A 16,992-nucleotide genomic window follows, 5' to 3' on the forward strand; every position below is an offset into this window, starting at 1 on the left:
GATCTAGAATTGTCTTGCACATAAAAGGTATGCTTAGAAACACCACCTTTTTGGACACGGACTTTTATACTTAAGTCTCTAGTTCTATTGCCTGGCACATAGTAACTGCATAATAAATGCTCGTTGACTGAGTTGCAGAGATCTTCATTCAAGGTCATTCCTCAATGTCAATCTCTTATTCATCGGCCAGAGAGACATCTGTCTCTGGTTTGTAAGTGCCTTTCACTTAAAAGAGTGGCTCCTTATCAAGGAAAAGCATATAGATCCCCAAACTCAAGACACCATTCTTGAATTAAAAGTCCAGAGAGATTCTTTAGACTGGTTTCCTTCCAATACCCTCTCATTAGAAGGGGACGGCACAAGCAGTGATGGGCAGGATTGCCAAAATCCATAATCCCCAAATTATAGCACGTCTTAACAATTAAAATTATTTTTGCTTTGTACTATTCATTGTACCAGAGAATTGGAATCAGAATGGACCCTAGTGGCCTAGTTCAACCCATATACCCAAGAAATCTTTGCTCTAACAAGTGGTTATCCAGGATGAACTTGAAAGACCTCTGACCAGGGATCTACCACTTCCCAAAGGAGCTCAGTCCACTCTTATCTGCTGGATATTTCTTCTGACATCAATCATAATCCACCTCCCCACCCCCCATTTTTATCTATTCCTCCTGGTGCTGCCTTTTGGAGCCAAATAGAGCAAATCTAATCCCTTCCCCACATAGAAAGCAATTTTAAATTAAGCTTAAAAAAAAGATTGAAACGACCATAGCCTTTAACTGGCAAGCATAAATCAAAGAGTAAAAGGAAGGTCTCATATACATCAAATTATTTATATTTTTTAAGTATCAACTAACGGATAAGACACCTATCAACTGAGGAAATAGAAAAATTGTGGTTCATAAGAGTCATAGAATTTACTGTTCAGTAAGAAATGATGGATATGAGAATAGGGAAAAGCACAGAAAAAAATTCCTACGAAGTGAAACAAGCAAAGAGGGGAAATATGTAAAATTTTTAAATGTTAACAAAAAATAAAAATTGTGTGCTATATGATGATGATATCAAGTTTGTCCCTTAAGACAAGTTTTAAAATGTATTTCCCTCCCTTCTCTGCAGAGGTGGGGGACAATGAGCATGAAATGATATAGTATCAGATAGATGACACACTGATGAGTTTGCATGACTATTTTTGCTTAAAATTTTGTTTCAAAGGATGATTTGTTTCAAGGTAGGAGATGATGAAGAGATATTTGGAAATGAAAGATACTGAAATTGTTTTAAAAGATATTCTTATTCTTAAAACACATAACAAGGCATTTGGAAAGCAGTTATGATACTTTTAATTCACTCCAGACATTTCTAACAATATTTCTCCAAATCATAAACACTTTAATATATCCCTGTACAGTTATATACTTTATATGAAACAGAGTTGTTTTCCTAGTGAGCACTGTTCTAGTACCAGGATCCCTTTTTAACTCATTAAGGACTTCTTTTTTTTTTTAAATATAAATACTATAATGAACCACTGATTAAATATAAATACAGTAGTTAAGTGCATATGCTGCTAGAAAGTTTAAACAGTAGAAAAATTTAAGAAAGCCTAAATACTTTAACAGCTTACATACATTCTGTACTTTACACATGAGACAAGGCAACAGGAAAGACACAAGTCTTTTCACCTATGCAAGAATTTTAGTTCTGGATAAAGAATAACACAGAGGGGAACAAATTACAATAAGATCACAGTTGCTTTGGATGGTGTTACACTCCAATTACAACCAAATTATCACATTCCTAAAGTTGTCAGAATCCAAACTGTGGTTTTCATCTTCTGTGGGAAAATGAACTGAGCTTTCAAATTGAAGACCATTGTGTGACTCTTTTAATAAAATTATGGATAGTGCCATCATCTTGATTAGGACAATGGGAAGCCAAATTTACATAGCACTGAGCTATATACAAATGTCAGAGATCTTGCTATATGTTCAGTGGTTTTATTCAGAGAAGTTGATGTGACTCCATTACTACAGTATGTAATGCATAAGTGGTTCTCTTTTTATGCCACTCCTCTGAGTAATAAATATGTGAGGCATACCAGAAATTAAATAGCAAGTTATTCTGGGCTACTAGCCTTCTGGGTGAGTTTTTAACAAAACCTAATTTAGCAGTCCCCAAGTTGCCCTACTGGTCAAAGTCCAGAAAGAATCTTTGCACATTATAGCCCAGTTTTTATTCTATCAAAAAATACCCCAACTAATTTCATGTTAGATAACTGGGAACTATTTATATCCAAAATCTACCTGCAAATCAAATGTAGTCATAGCTAGTTTTTTCACTGATATTAGATGGAGTGGAGAAAATAAATCCACAGCTCACCATTAAATCTAGTAGTGAAATATCCAATGACACAATACTAAATAAGCTCCAAAGTGTCACCACAAGCATATTTCCTTCTTTTGTGATCATATTCATGTCTTTCTATGGTCAGCAGAAATTAAATCACATGGGGACATCACTGTAGAAAATGGCAGCAGGTTATGATGCTATGATCAATGTTACAAATCAGGCATGCATAGTAATTAATTACCTTTCTAAGGTGTTTCATTTTAATCTTTCTTTGCATTCCTATTTACAAGCCGCAGTATATTTAAAGCACTTAGTAACATTTAAACCAAGGAAGTTTATTTTTTGACCTGTGTTTTCAGGGGACGGAGAAGGAAGCGGAGGAAGGCAAGACACCTTCTTCCCTTTCCTTTCTATCTGGTGATATTAAAATGTCCCCATCCCCACCCCACCGTTTACAACTTCCCATATGCATGGCATATTTAAAATATAAAGCTGGTAAATAATTTTTGGAGAATCATCAAAATAAAAAAAAGTTGATCTTATGGTAACAATAGCCAATCCTCTCTCTGACAGCATGCCTTCTGTGGTGATCATTTCATAAGGAATAGTGATGTAAGATAAACTATAGAGGAGTAGTAAAGCTCTCGAGGATGGGTCAAGTTATGACTGTCTCAGTCCTAAAAAAAATTTTACATCTCTCATGTTAAGGAGCTCAGCGAAGCTTTTTACATTATACAAGTGAAACAAAGCTTTTTCCTCCTTGTTTATTATCAGTAACAAATAAAGAAAAAACAAAACTTTTGTTTTCTTCAGAAGACATGTTTAAGTTCCATCAGGAAGCTAATATCAGGCGGTGGGACAGAAAGGGAATAAAATTTGGTTACATTTTCCCCCAAAGTAGCATTTCATTTCAACATCATAAGCCACAATGGTTGAATAAATTTGAATTGCTTGAGTTTTGCTAACTCTGAACAATGTGCTTAAACAAATGCACACAGGGGAAGTATGCAATTAAAAATGGTAGTGAGCAAGTTTTACTCAGTGGTGAAGCAGGTATTTTTCTGCAAATAAACAACATTATTTTGCTCCACTTCTACAGTAAGCAAAGACCCTGCAAATTCCTCTCTCTCCATCTAGTCAAGGTCCTACCCTGAAGTCAAGGCTATCTGCAAAGACTGGTAAAATTAAGCCTTTCTCTAGAGGAAAATTATAAGGACAACCTGATAGGTCTCCAAGCATCTTTTCCTTATCAATCAGAGATCTTGTCTGATCAAAACTACGGCAGCATTCTTTTCAGACTTTCAGAGATGTCTGCTTACTAGTCCTTTTCCTGACATTCTCCCAAGTTCCAGAAATATACTTGTATTTGTTAGGATTTCAAATGAGTAAATGCTTGATTTGATGGGCTGACCCAATAGAAGGATTTCTCAAGTTAGTTTTTTTTAAAAATCTCTTTGCCCTTTAAACTTGCTATTTTCATTCTCTAACTGCCTTAATTATCAGTCATTCACTGTCCCTGGTTTTGATATGCTCCTACCACATGAGAATTAAAATGGACGACGATAATTGTGATGTCATCCCTATACATGCGAGCAAGCTCCTCAGGAAGACTAAGCATTTTGGAGAGACGTTCGTGATCAACAGCCCCGAATTCATTATTGCCAACAGCATGACGGATGAGATGAGTGGCTGCGTTTTGATCTTCAAATGCAGAAGAGATCTTGGCTCTCCTTTCCGCTAAGAGACCATGCATCTGTCCCAAAGTTACCTTGTAACCCCCAACGGAGATGGGGCTTTGATGATGAACCCCAGTGAGGTACTCGCCCACTAGTTTCACCACATCCTGCCTATGCATGGTCTCCCACAGGCCGTCGGTCGCCAGCACCAAAAACTTATCCTGCGGCCTTAGCCTGTGGTATGTCACTTCTGGCTCGGCAGTGAGATATGGAGGGGTGTGATAATTGGGGGGGATAAACTTGGTGTACTCGTTATTATTTAACTGATCCGGGCCTGATTCTATCACCCTCTTCTGGAGGTCGATGCTCCACTTGAACTTGACATCCCCAAAGGCCCGGAAGGGCATCAGCAGACCCAGTAACCGGTCCTGCTTCACGACACTTTTGGCCTCGGCCTTGGGGTGCTCTAGTTTCAGTCTTTCCACTTCGCTTTCATTCTGTGCGTTGTGGTCATTGGAGAGTGTGACTGCTGACCAAGATCCGTCCTCCTCCTGTACCCCCAGCATGGCCCGGCTGTCCCCAGTGTTGGCCACGTGGAGGTCAACCCCATCCACATGGGCGACACAGGCGGTGGCCCCCGAGAAGGCCACACGCAGCACCAGGTAGTTGAGGAAAGAGTTGGGATCCCCAACTTGGGCTTCCAGGGAGATGTCATTGTCAAGCCTCTTGAAGGCATTAATCAGAGCCTCCTTGACGTCAGTGGTTTCTCCAGTGTTTAGGTCTATGAGTTCCTGCCAGTAAGTCCTCAAGCTGTTGAAATAAAGCTTGGACGCCTCTTTGCTGAAGTAGTCATTGGGATGCTTGTGCCACTGCAGGATGGGCAGAAGGGTTCGGCCGTTCTCCACAGCATTTTCTATCTCTAACAAAGTCTCGTGGGGCAACAGAGAGACAGCTATGTAGTAGAAAAGTCTCTCACTGACTGCCTGTGAGCAGGCGCACCCTGCGTGGCCATCAAACACCCCCAAGAGCATCCCCCGCGTCTGCAAGCACGTCGCCGCGCTCCTCCGGTCCTCAATGGGGGCATTGGCGGGCAGCTGATTGCTGTCAAATCCCAGGATGGAGCTGATGTTCTTGCCATCGAACTCGGGGACCTTAAAGCTGTACTCATTGGCTTTCAGGATGCTGTTGACTTGTGGAGGCGTGAGGTAAAATTTCTGTGGCGTGGCAGTGTACCTCCTCGCATGGGTATACTGCCAGAAGGGATCCTTAGGCCGGCAAAAAGTCGAGAATGCCTTCTGAGGAGGGTAGCGCAGGCGGCTGTGAGGGAAGGGAGGCGGGGAGCAGCACAGGTGCGTGTGATGGCAATAGCACGCACTGCCACAGATACGGCTGAACTCACAGTTACGGATCAGGGGGAAAAGCAGCTGAGTCGGTGCAGGCATGGCATCGGAGTACAGGGGCAGGCTGGAACTTCTGACAGGGATTCCTGGAAAACAAACAAGACAAATGCAAAGGGAAAAAAGATACATTGGATTAGTGAAATGAACGTTCATACCTGTGGCAATGATTTCCTCAAGGCTGATTCTACTAGCTGAGCTAAAGGCACCTCTCTAAACCACTTGCTGGTTCAGTCATTTTTCAATCATGTCCAACTCTTCCAGAACCCTTCCCCTCCCATTTGAGGTATTTTGGGCAGATTTTGAAGTGGTTGGCCATTTCCTTCTCCAGCTCATTTTGCAGTTGAGGAAACTGAGGCAGACAGGGTTAAGTGACTTGGGGTCATACAGTGATTAAGTGCCTGAGGCCAGTTTGAACTCAGGAAGCTGAGTCTTCCCAACTCCAGATCCAGTGCTCTATCCAGTCCCCTGGCTGCCCTTCCAAATCCCAAGTTTTCTTCGAGTGTCAACTCTGGTGCTCCTGATTGCCTCCAGTAGCTAGGGCTCTCTCCCTCATTAAATTATCCTATGTTTACATGTGGAATTCCCCCATGCTCCTGAGAGCAAGGACTTTTGTTTTAGTGTCTCCAGCACCTATCTGAGTCTTGCATGTAGCAGTTTACCCAATATACTCATATATATGCTAGCTCCTATGAAAGAATATAAGCTCTTTGAAGCCAGCAAATAACTCTCTCTCTCTCTCTCTCTCTCTCCCTCCCTCCCTCCCCCCCACCCCCCCCCTTCTTTCTTTGTCTCTGGATCCCTAACACTTAGCACAATACCTAGTATAAAGCAAGCAATGAATAAATGACTGACAGCAATACTTAATATTTCTTGAACTGAAATTAGAAGCCAATTATCAAAAAAATTCTACCTGGGTCTCTTTTTTTGGCACAGAAGTGTTCTTAAAGGTGTCAATAGGGTCTCAGGTATATTTTACCAAGCTCAAGAGGCTTCAGATCTAGAACTGGGGGCAGACAGTAAGAACTTGTCTAAGTTTAATTAGACTTCATTAATAAACGGTTGGCTTGCCAGGTGAATTTTTTGCAAAATCAAGAAACTCACTTGCTAATATGAAGATGAGCTGTAAATCAATATTAGTACAAAGGGTATGCAAACCAAATCACAGATTTTTTTATGATTCCAAATGTTTTCAAATCTAAATAAAAACAAGCACTTCCATATATAGACATTATACAAATGAAATTACAAACTTCCTATGTTTTATTTTTCTTCATACCTACATAATAATAGATCCAGTTATCTGGTATCCCAACTCTTCCCCACCTTCCCTAGTCACAAAGGATATCACTATTGAGGCAAATATGTTCATATAAATTAAATCTTTCATATTTTATTTTTCTGTTCACTTTCTGGGGATAGCATTCTCAGTTTATTCTTCTAGTATTCATTCTGTGGCTGTGCATAATGTTCTCCTGGTTCTACTAATTTCACTGTTTATTGTCTTATATAGATAGTTCTTTCCAGATTTTTTAAAAAATCAGTTTTTTCATCATTTCATATGGTGCAGTAGTATATCGTTGGTTTAGCTATTCCTCATTCAGACACCCCCTCAGTTTCCAATTCTTTGTTGCCATAAAGAGTGTGGCTATAAATATTTTGGAATGTATAGATTCTTTTCCTCCTTCCCTAATTTCCTTGGGAAACAGACCCAGCAACGTTGGGTCTAAGGGTGGATATAGTTTTATAACTCTCTGGGTGTAATAGATTCTTTCAATATTTAAAAATACTGTGTTACACAAGACCTGATAGTCTCTCTCCTAGTGGCCATTTGATAGTGCAATATGGCTTCTGAAATAAGCACAAAAGAAGGACAGACTAGGGAAAGGAAGAGGGGCTTAGCTCAATGTGGCTATTCATTAGCAACTCTGTTTAGTGAGCTGATAGAAAATAAAGGGGGGGTGGCAGCTCAGTGGATTGAGAGCCCGGCCTAGATATGGGAGGTCCTGGGTTCAAATCTAGCCTCAGACACCTCCCAGCTGTGTGACCTTGGGCAAGATACTTCACCCCCATTGCCTAGCTCTTACCACTCTTCTGCCTTGGAACCAATACACAGTATTGATTCCAAGACAGAAGGGAAGGGTTAAAAAAATAAAAAGGTAAAACTTTGTTTAAATGAGACTATAGTCATCCACAGGCTTCATTTATGTATGCTGTCATTCTAATTATTAAGGGTTCTAGAACACTTAAAAAGTCTCTTAGCAATGTGAACACTCTGTTTTAGATTTTACTTCTTTTGTAAAAGGATTTTACTTTTAATATTTTATCTTTTCTCCATGGTAGTTGCAAGTTTTAGAAAACCATACTTTACTATGTTAGGGTAATAGTAGGTACTCTAACACTAATATAATGTTTTAACATTTGGGGAAGAAATGTCTAGAATTATCATCACATAAAAAAATGAGCATTTACTGTGAGTCAGTATCTCCATACAAGTGAAATGTTAAGCATCTATCTAGAAAATATGACAAATGTATTGTGCTAACCAGGATAAGTCATGCAACGGAGGGAAAGCATTCCTTTTCTTCAACAATTATGCCTCATTCAACAAATATGCCTCAACAACAGTGCCTCAATTATCTAAGAAAATGTTTTAACTAACTGCCTCACCTGACTGGTATAGACATGAAACTAGAAAATGACAGGGGGGGAGGAGAAGGAGGATGAAATACTGTCTAATTCATTTCTCCAATATACTTAAGAGAAACTAAACACAATAAGAAAGAAAAAGTGAGGTGCACTAAATTCCATGTCCTTTTTTTCCTTTTTGAAGGGTAGATTTAACAAGAAGTGACAACTGGAAATAAAACCCTGAACAATCAATCCTTGTTTATAACAGAGTGAGCAATAAAACTGATCAAAAAGCCTTTTACAAGTTTGAAATCACTCTAGAGTTGATACCAATGTTTAAGAAAAGCTACCTTTTTCTAAAAATGAAAATGAAATCAGAAATGGATGGTTAGAATTGCAGGAACAAGAATCTGTGATTCAATAAGTACCCTGACTGCAGCCTTGAAAGAGGGAATTTCAGAGGAACAATCAAAGAACGTCACATTTTAGGCCTAACAACTAACAGCCCTCCAAAATGGACTTGAAAGTCAACCAAAGGTTAAATCTATATAACTTGTGCCAAAAGATGTGACCAGATGTATTTAGCACACATTGGCCTTCATCCACTATGCATGTTTTTTCAGTTTAGATTTGCAGTGTAGAAATCAAGTCAATTTATCCTGAGTACATTCTACTATATAAATATTTTGTTACATTAAAAACAAAATTTTAATTTAATAATAAAGCAAAAAAAATTTTTAATGATCTACTGGGGTTCTTAATGCCTACTGACCTCCCCTCCCCCAAAATGATCTGTGGATAGATTTGGGGAGGGGGGACTATGAATTTGAAGGGAAAATCTTATTTTTAGTTTCACTCAAGTTTGATTTCCTTTGTAATTATATATATATATATATATATATATATATATATATAATTTCATGCATTTAAAAATGTTAATTCTGAAAAGAGGTCCATAACCTTCACCAGTTTATGACATAAAAAAAGTTAAGAACTCCTGGTCTAAGTGGAGAAGTAGTTTATACCTATCCAAATTTGTCAGGTTAATTTTTTTTTTCAGGAAGCCTCCTCCCACAAAAAAAAAAAAAAGACATATCAATTAAATAGGATTTGTTTGAGTTTGTTGTCTTGTCTCCAAGGAACTATCATTCTTCTATTTTTAAAAATGCTTAATTTTTAAAGATTTTATCCAGTTTGTTGCATAATGATTAAAAACTCACATAACATAAAATTTAAGAGTAGTCTGATCTATGCATTGGAGCAGCAGGTGGGCTTCATATAATAATCAAATAGTAAATATCTCAAATATCTCATCTTTAACGAAAACCATAGTCCTCTTGGGATTTGCCTTTAAATTTCTTTTATTCTTCTATTCAAGCAACAGCTTTATGGAATTAGCCTCAGTTTCACTCCAATATTCTAACAACTGTTATGTCCCTCTAAGAGAAATGAAAACCCACTCCTATGAGCCACAGTGGTAGGTTATCATCTTCATATGTGATCTATTTCAAGTTATTTCTTCAAGAAGTTTTGAATTGGTGTCACAGGCACTAAATGGTATCTCCAAAACCTTCAGTTATAATTCTTTCTTAATCATCTCTCACTAAAACATAAGACCTTTAAGATCAAAACTTTTGCTGACCAGCTTGCTGAATTAGGAGAAGACTGGGGCCACTTGATTCTCAGATATCAAGAGTGGCTTAAAAAACAACAGACACCACCTATGGATGTTAATCAATTGAGCAAAAGCCAAATTCTTGTTTTTCTTACCATAGTCTCACTTAAAAGTTCAAGCCTCATGACCTAGACTAGACCACAGAATCTTAACAGTCATGAACAGCTCAAGCAACATTGGCTGATTTTGCCAAAGAGTAATTATGAAGGAAAAAAAAAACACCTCCTGAAACCAAAAGCAGAGCAAAGAATGAATCTACTGACTGTGTGAACACTGCTGCACCTATGCTAAAAATGAAAAATGTCTATTTAAAAAACAAACCTCAGAATCAAACCAACTGACTCCAAGTTCTAATCTTTCAAAGGTTGTTTTTTTTTTAGGTACATGTTAAAAAAAAAAATTCAAGTATTGATTACTTTAAAAAGAAACAGTTACTATAATATAAATTTATTAAAGAAACCACCTAAGGGATCATTGCTGTTTTCCTACATCTCTTCAAAGTGCCTATTTTGGTTTTTTTTTTTGGGGGGGGGGGGGTTGGGAGGGAGCTGCTTGTTTGGAGTTTCATTCATCCCATGGTGATATTCCAATGAATTAATTAGATTTTCCAAACAGGAAGAAAGGCGCTGCCCAACACTATTCTGATGGCTTCCTTTGTCCCTAATCTGAAATTTGCCTAAATCAGAAATATCAACTGCCATCTCCCCAACCCAGGATGTCTTTGTCCTCTATTCCTACCCACCCCCTTCATTCCAAATTGCACCCCTTCCGAAAAAAAAAAGAATGAAGGGATTTAAATAGGAAAAAAAACATTCTTCCCTTCAGTACCCGAAGCTGGTAGTTAATAGAATACCTACCAATTCGCCTGGGCCCGGGACACACACACATTCTCCTGTCATCACAACACGGAGCCGACAACATCCACACCCCGCGCGGGCAGCAGCAGCAGCAGCAGCACCGGCCCATTGAAAGCAAGGCAGAGATTAACATTAGAGAGGGAGATGGAGGAGGGAGGTCTCTCCAGCTAGTGAATTGGGAAGGAGGGAGAAGGAGAGGAGGAAACCAAACAAACCCACACCAGGAGAGAGGGAGGGAGGGCAATAACCAGTGGCTGTGGGCACAGCAGCCTTGAGAGCCCCCTTCCCACATTCATAGGTGTACAGGTACAGCAGAGAAATAAACGAAGCAGCAGGAGCATCCACCAAGCAGCACCCCATGAGCATCACATCCACTTCTGGCGTGAGCGTCCCAAACCTAGCCACGTCCACGACGAGTTTGGGCTTTAAATGCAGAGCCAGCCCTGGACCCCATCTTCGGCAGCCCAAAAGGAGGAAATAGAGATTTGGGAAAGGAGGGGAGACAAGTACTGGGAAGCCCACGGAGGGACAGGTACGGGGAGGAAGGGGGTCAATCCACACACCGAGCTAAATCCAGAGAACAGGGCACGCAATCTCCCATTGACTGGCATGAGACCGTGGGGCCTAAGAATTCCGGGGCTCTGGCCCCAAATTCCTCCCACATCCCGCACCACATTCAGCGCGTCGGCATCCGATAACTCAAGTGGAGCGGGAGGATCTGTGTGGGATGCGTGGGTCTCTGCCTCGTCTCCTCGGGTTGCGGAGCTGGAACCACTCACGCTCTCGCTCTCTCGCTCAGCTCTGACATACGCTTCCTACCCTGCCCACGCACGCCCACGCCCCCGTGGGAGCACACGCACACTCGGGTCCCACCCCCTCAGACGCATTCTGAAGGGAGGGCAGGACGAGTCTCCCCCTCGAGCACACCTGGCTCCCCAGCCCATCCCCATCGGCATGACCCACGCTCACTTGGTGACCCCCGCCACTCCCTTCCCACGCACACCCCCTCCCCCAGCTCCAGGCAAGGCTGTCCGGCGGGGACAGCTCGAGGGCGCGGGCTACGCACCGGGCACGTCCGGGGAGTAGGCTGGTCTTCCCTGGGGAGCAGCAGCTGGAGGACGGCAGAGGCAGCTCCGGCTCCGGCTCCGGCTGCGGCTGCGGCTGCGGCTGCGACTCCGGTTTCGGCTGTGGCTGGGGTACCTTCTCCTCCCCGCAGCCCGAGGCGCAGGTCCCGGGTACTCGGGCCCCAGCCCCCGCCCCGGCCCCGGCCCCGCTCTGGCACCCTGCCGGGCGGCCCCTAAGCCCCTTCTCGCCTTCCTATTGGCTGTGGGGCGGCCGGGTGGGTGGGAACAAGGAAGGCGGGCGTGGAGCCGGGAGCTAGCAGCGAGGGAGGGGTCGGATGGGGAGAGGCGAGGAGGGAGGTGGGGAGGCCGGCCTAAGGGGAGCGGAGGAGGAAGGGCCGCGTTCTCTCCCCGCCGGTTTTGTGACGTCACGGGGGTCATACAATCCCTTCCATTCCGCGCCCGTCTCCCATTGGTGCGACAGTTTCGGCTTCACGTGACCGCCCAGCCTCCCCCACCCCGTTTTAGGGCGGTCACGGTCATGGTCTCGGGCTGCCTGTGAGCACCGCCGCGGGCTCGGGCTTGGGCTCGGGCTCGGGCTCTGGCTCTGGCTGTGAAGGACTGAAGGATTAGCGGGTATGAGGGGGTAGAAGAACTGAACCTCTGTATCACCTCTGCTCTGGGAGAGGACCCCGGTACCCCGCGAACCATTGAGTCCCGCCGAGCTGGTTTTGCCTGCGGCACTAGCCCCTTGCCAGCCCCATCGCGTCTTTGGACACCCCTACGTTCCAGAACATGGTTCGGAATCCGAGTACGACCCGTCTCGGTCACGGAATGCTGGCATGGCCTTGAGGGAGAACTTAACACCTCCTGGGGCTCAGTTTCCTCATCTGTAAAATAGGCGGCTAGACTCAAGTCAAGTAATTTATTGGTCTTCTGCTCTTTGCCAAGGACAGGTTCCTACTTAACCAGGACCTTAAGTTCTAATTGTGGAGACAAATAGAGTTATACATAAATTAAAGGGACTGGAACAACCTCTGAGCGTATTCTCTCTCTCCTCTTCCCTTTTTCTCGATATATGTATGTGTGTAAATGAATTTTAAAATACACACACAAAGAGCATCTAAAAAAATCTTTGGTCAACTTTAAGCTTGGGTTGCATTTGCATTACGATTTTTGGGAAGCCCTGCAACATATAAAATACACAAAGTAAATAGAGAGTAGTATGGGAAAGAGGGCAAAAAACAGGTGGGCTCAGGTCTTTCTAGTACTAGAGTTAAGAGCCTATTTATTATCCATCCAGAGAAGGCCTATATAAGAACAGATAAGGATCACAGAGACTAACAATTGACTCCTTTTATTTTAAGATTTAGAACTGGAAAACAACCTTGAATGTCATCTATCTTGGTCCTTAATTTGCATCAAAGAGGAAATGGGGTCCCAGTGACTTTAGCTTGATAGTTGATGCCAAAGCATTTTTTTTTCATTTTTCAGGTTTTTCTTTTTATCGAGTTTTTCATCTTCACTGAGTGCCGTATTAGAAGAGAAAGACCCTGCAGAGTAGCTTCAGTGCTTTATGTATAATGAAATTCTTAAAAGAAGTGGTTGTTTAAGCAACATGTCTTTCCTGAAAGTCTTTAAAAATAGGATAGTGTTTCATTTGTCTAGAAATAGTTTGTAGGAGATGTTATATGAACTGGATGATCTCAAGGACATCGCTTGGCTACTAAAAGTTGTAATTTCTTTAAGTGTCTATATTAAGATTTGAAAAGTTTATTTTATTGGAAATCTCATTTGTAAGGATGATCACACTGTGAAGTCATTGAGAGAGGCTTCATTCATTCATTGATTACTTAGAGATAGCATAAAACTTAACTGCATTTATTGATCTTACTGTTGAATAAAAATAGGCCCATTTAAATAAATATTTTAATATTGGGACTGTCAGAAGGATATCTCCCATCTCACAAGAATAAGAACATACTCTCCACTCCCTGATCAATTTGCTATTCCCCTCTACACTGTGACTACTCAGATGTATCTCCCTTTATGGCACCCTTCCTCCTACCCTCAACTGAGGACCTTATACAGAGAGAGAGAGAGAGAGAGAGAGAGAGAGAGAGAGAGAGATTATTTGCTCAGAACTCCCCTTTTCCCCCTTATCCTTGAATGAATTGGACAGCTTCCACTATCTCTTCCTTCACTTAGATGTCAGATGAAGAAGTGATCATTTTTGCCAAGGCCAATCTCTCTATTCACCATTGATTCCATTTCCACTTGTCTTCTCCACTAGGTTGTCCCCACTCTCCCCTAATCTTCTGGTTCCTTCCCTGCTGCATACAAACATATCTATACCTCCCCCATCCTTAAAAACAAACATAAATAAAACCTAACTCTCACTTGATCCTGTCATCCATTCTAGTTATTAACCTACTGTTCATCTCCCCTTTATAGCTAAACTCCTTGAGAAAGTTTTCTTTTTATTTTTAAAATTTATTTATTTAGAATATTTTTCCATGGTGACATGATTCATGTTCTTTCCCTCCTCTCTTCCCTCTGGCCTCCCTGAGCTGAGGAGCAATTCTACTAGGTTATACGTGGATCATTGTTCAAAACCCATTTCCATATTATTAATATTTGCAATAGAATGATCATTTAAGGTCCAAAACTCCAGTCATATACCCATCAAACCATGTGATTGATCATATGTTTTTCTTTTATGTTTCTACTCCCAGTTCTTTCTCTGGATGTGGATAGCATTCTTTTCAGAAAGCTTTCTACACTTTGTCCCTACTTTTCTCTCCTAAATACTATACAATTTGGCTAATAATCTCATCATGCAACTGAACTTTCATTTCCAAAATTATCAAGATCTCTCAACTGTCAAATGGCCTTTTCTCAATCCTCACCCTGCTTGCCTCCTCTGAAGCATTCTACTCCTTCTGAATATGCTCTTCTCTGTAGGTTTTTGTGAGATTGATTTTTCCTGGTTCTCTATAGGACCTCCTCTTTGTGGTTCATACAATGCCTACCAATTGTAGGTGCTCCCTATGGCTCAATCCTAGGCCCTCATTTTCTTTATTCCATATCATCTCAGGGTGACTTCATTAACTCATTAAATTACCATATTATATATATATATATATATATATATATATATGAATATATAGATATGATTCCCAGATTTATATATCCATCCTTAGCCTCTGTATAGTCCCATATCACTAACTTCCTCTTGGACAACTTAATCTGGATATCTTTTATTCATCCCAAACTCAGCATATCCAGAGCAGAAACCTGTCTTTATACTCTGAGCCTTTGATATTCACTACCCACCCCAAATTCAAATGTACTTATTACCAGCCAGGGTACCATACTAGGCCCCAAACCTCAGTATCATCCTCCATTCCTCATTCTCATTCATTCCATATAGCCAATCTGCTATCAAATCTTTCTACCTTCCCATGTTTCCTCTACTCCATATAGCCACAACCCTAATTCAGGCCCTCATTACTTCTTATTTGGACTATTACAGTAGCCTTTTAATTGGCCTGCAGGCCTCAAATTTCTCCAAACTCAAGCTTTTGAGGTGATTTTCTAATGCGGACCATGTCATGCCCCCACTCAGGGATTTTACCTGCAAAATCAAACATAAACTTATTTAGCATTTAAAGCCAGTCTAACCTTGACCTTTTCTATTCACTGTTCTTACACACTTTACTTCTCTCCACACACTCTGTGGCCCACCTACATACACTATCTACTGTTCTTCATACAAGGCACCCCATCTCCCAATCCCAAGCTTTGCTTGGCTATTCTTCTATGCATCACCTCTGACTCTTAGTTCCTTTGGCTTCCAAAATTTAGCTCAAATCTTACCTTCAGTAGGAGAACTTTCCTGATCCTCCTTTCCTCTACCTTCTAGCTACTAGCACTTGCAAGTACTCTCTGAGATTACTCCTCCCATCTACTCTAGAAGAGAGAGAGAGAGAGAGAGAGAGAGAGAGAGAGAGAGAGAGAGAGAGAGAGAGAGAGTGTATGTACCTAATTATGTACATGTTGTCTCATTAGAATGTAAACTTTTTCAGTGTATAACTAGCACTTACCACAGCATGTGGCAAAAAGTAAATGCTTAAGAAATGCCCATTGATTGATTAATGTTATCTAGTTGGTACAAATACCTAGCTTATTCAGTGCCACTATGAACAAGGTACTGTGCTTTATTCTAGGGGAAAAAATAGTCCTTGCCTCCAAAGAGTTTGCATTATTATTACTGGGAAACTACAACATGCAAACAAATAAGTACCTTTGAGGAGGAGGGATCAAGAAAGATTTTCTAAGGAGCTAAATTTTGAAAAAAGATAAAAGAGTATATAAAGCTGTCTTTAAAGCCAGGAAAACCAGGGTTCAACTCCATCTTAGACTTACACTGTGTGACACTGGACAAGTCATTTAATTTCTCAATGTTCTAGGCAGCTAGATGAGATTATGTATAAATTTCAGGGAAAGTGTCAACTATATCCTGGTAGCAAGAGTTTTCTCATTTGAGAGTTCCCTAGACCAGTGAAAACACCAGTTTTATCACATCCATTGGATGATAGAGATATGATAAACAAAGAACAATTGACTCAATTCTCAAGAATCACACATGGAATTGAAGACCTCAGTGCACTTTTGAGTGACTTCTTCCACAAAGCCTTCATAGATTACTTAGAGAAGATCTCATCATACTCTTTCCCCTTCCTCCATACCCTATCAAACCTATGGAACTCCCAATGCTATTATACTTCACTGCCCAATTATAAACTTACCTTTGTATCTTCGTCCATATCTCCTTACCCATGAAATTATTTCATTTAGTAGTTTAATTTTACTTGTCCCATAGCAGTGTGTCTCTGTCATTGTATTTGTATTAGAAGGTGACAAGAGAACAGAGACCAGGTCCAGAATCATAAACCATAGGAGCATAGACTGTTAGATCCAGAAGCAACTCTTTAGGTCACCTAGTGCAACCTCTTCTTGTTACAGATGAGGAAAATGAGCCCCAGAAACTAAATGATATTCTTGGTGAAGTATGCTGGGCTGCCTCTGTGTATACCCTCTGTTTATCCCTCTTTCTGGACCTCCGTGTTACTTAGACAATAACTTTTGTGTTGATAATGATAATGGTTACCTCTAAATTATCACCTGTTTATTCATTTAAGTAAATCTCTGTTTATTATGCTGTAAAGAAATGGTATGACAGTGATACAGGCATTTTGGAGCAATGGATAGAGCAGTAGACTTGGAGTCAAGAAGACCCACAATCAAGATTCTAACACTGACAGTTTTAGAGCGACA

The 16,992-nt window shown here is 41.1% G+C and overlaps 1 protein-coding gene across 5 annotated transcripts; it reads right to left on the bottom strand.

The window, feature by feature from the left end:
- Positions 1-1,322: 1,322 nt before the first annotated feature.
- On the bottom strand, positions 1,323-13,950 carry PDP1 (pyruvate dehydrogenase phosphatase catalytic subunit 1). 5 transcript variants are annotated; one of them, XM_056823317.1, is made up of 4 exons: positions 11,155-11,507; positions 10,592-10,626; positions 6,342-6,434; positions 1,323-5,517 (listed from the first exon to the last, which is right to left on the bottom strand). In XM_056823317.1, exon 4 carries the CDS (start codon positions 5,471-5,473, stop codon positions 3,863-3,865), a length of 1,611 nt encoding a protein of 536 aa, XP_056679295.1. In that variant the 5' UTR covers positions 5,474-5,517; positions 6,342-6,434; positions 10,592-10,626; positions 11,155-11,507; the 3' UTR covers positions 1,323-3,862. The 5 variants fall into 5 exon arrangements, with proteins under 5 accessions (XP_056679295.1, XP_007488175.1, XP_007488174.1 ...); XM_007488113.2 differs by lacking the exons at positions 6,342-6,434; positions 11,155-11,507 and adding an exon at positions 11,658-11,870; XM_007488112.3 differs by lacking the exon at positions 6,342-6,434 and having other exon boundaries at positions 11,155-11,658.
- Between the last annotated feature and the right edge of the window lie 3,042 nt (positions 13,951-16,992).

The sequence above is a fragment of the Monodelphis domestica genome, chromosome 3 (assembly GCF_027887165.1).
Source record: "Monodelphis domestica isolate mMonDom1 chromosome 3, mMonDom1.pri, whole genome shotgun sequence".
In the NCBI taxonomy this organism is placed as follows: domain Eukaryota; kingdom Metazoa; phylum Chordata; class Mammalia; order Didelphimorphia; family Didelphidae; genus Monodelphis; species Monodelphis domestica.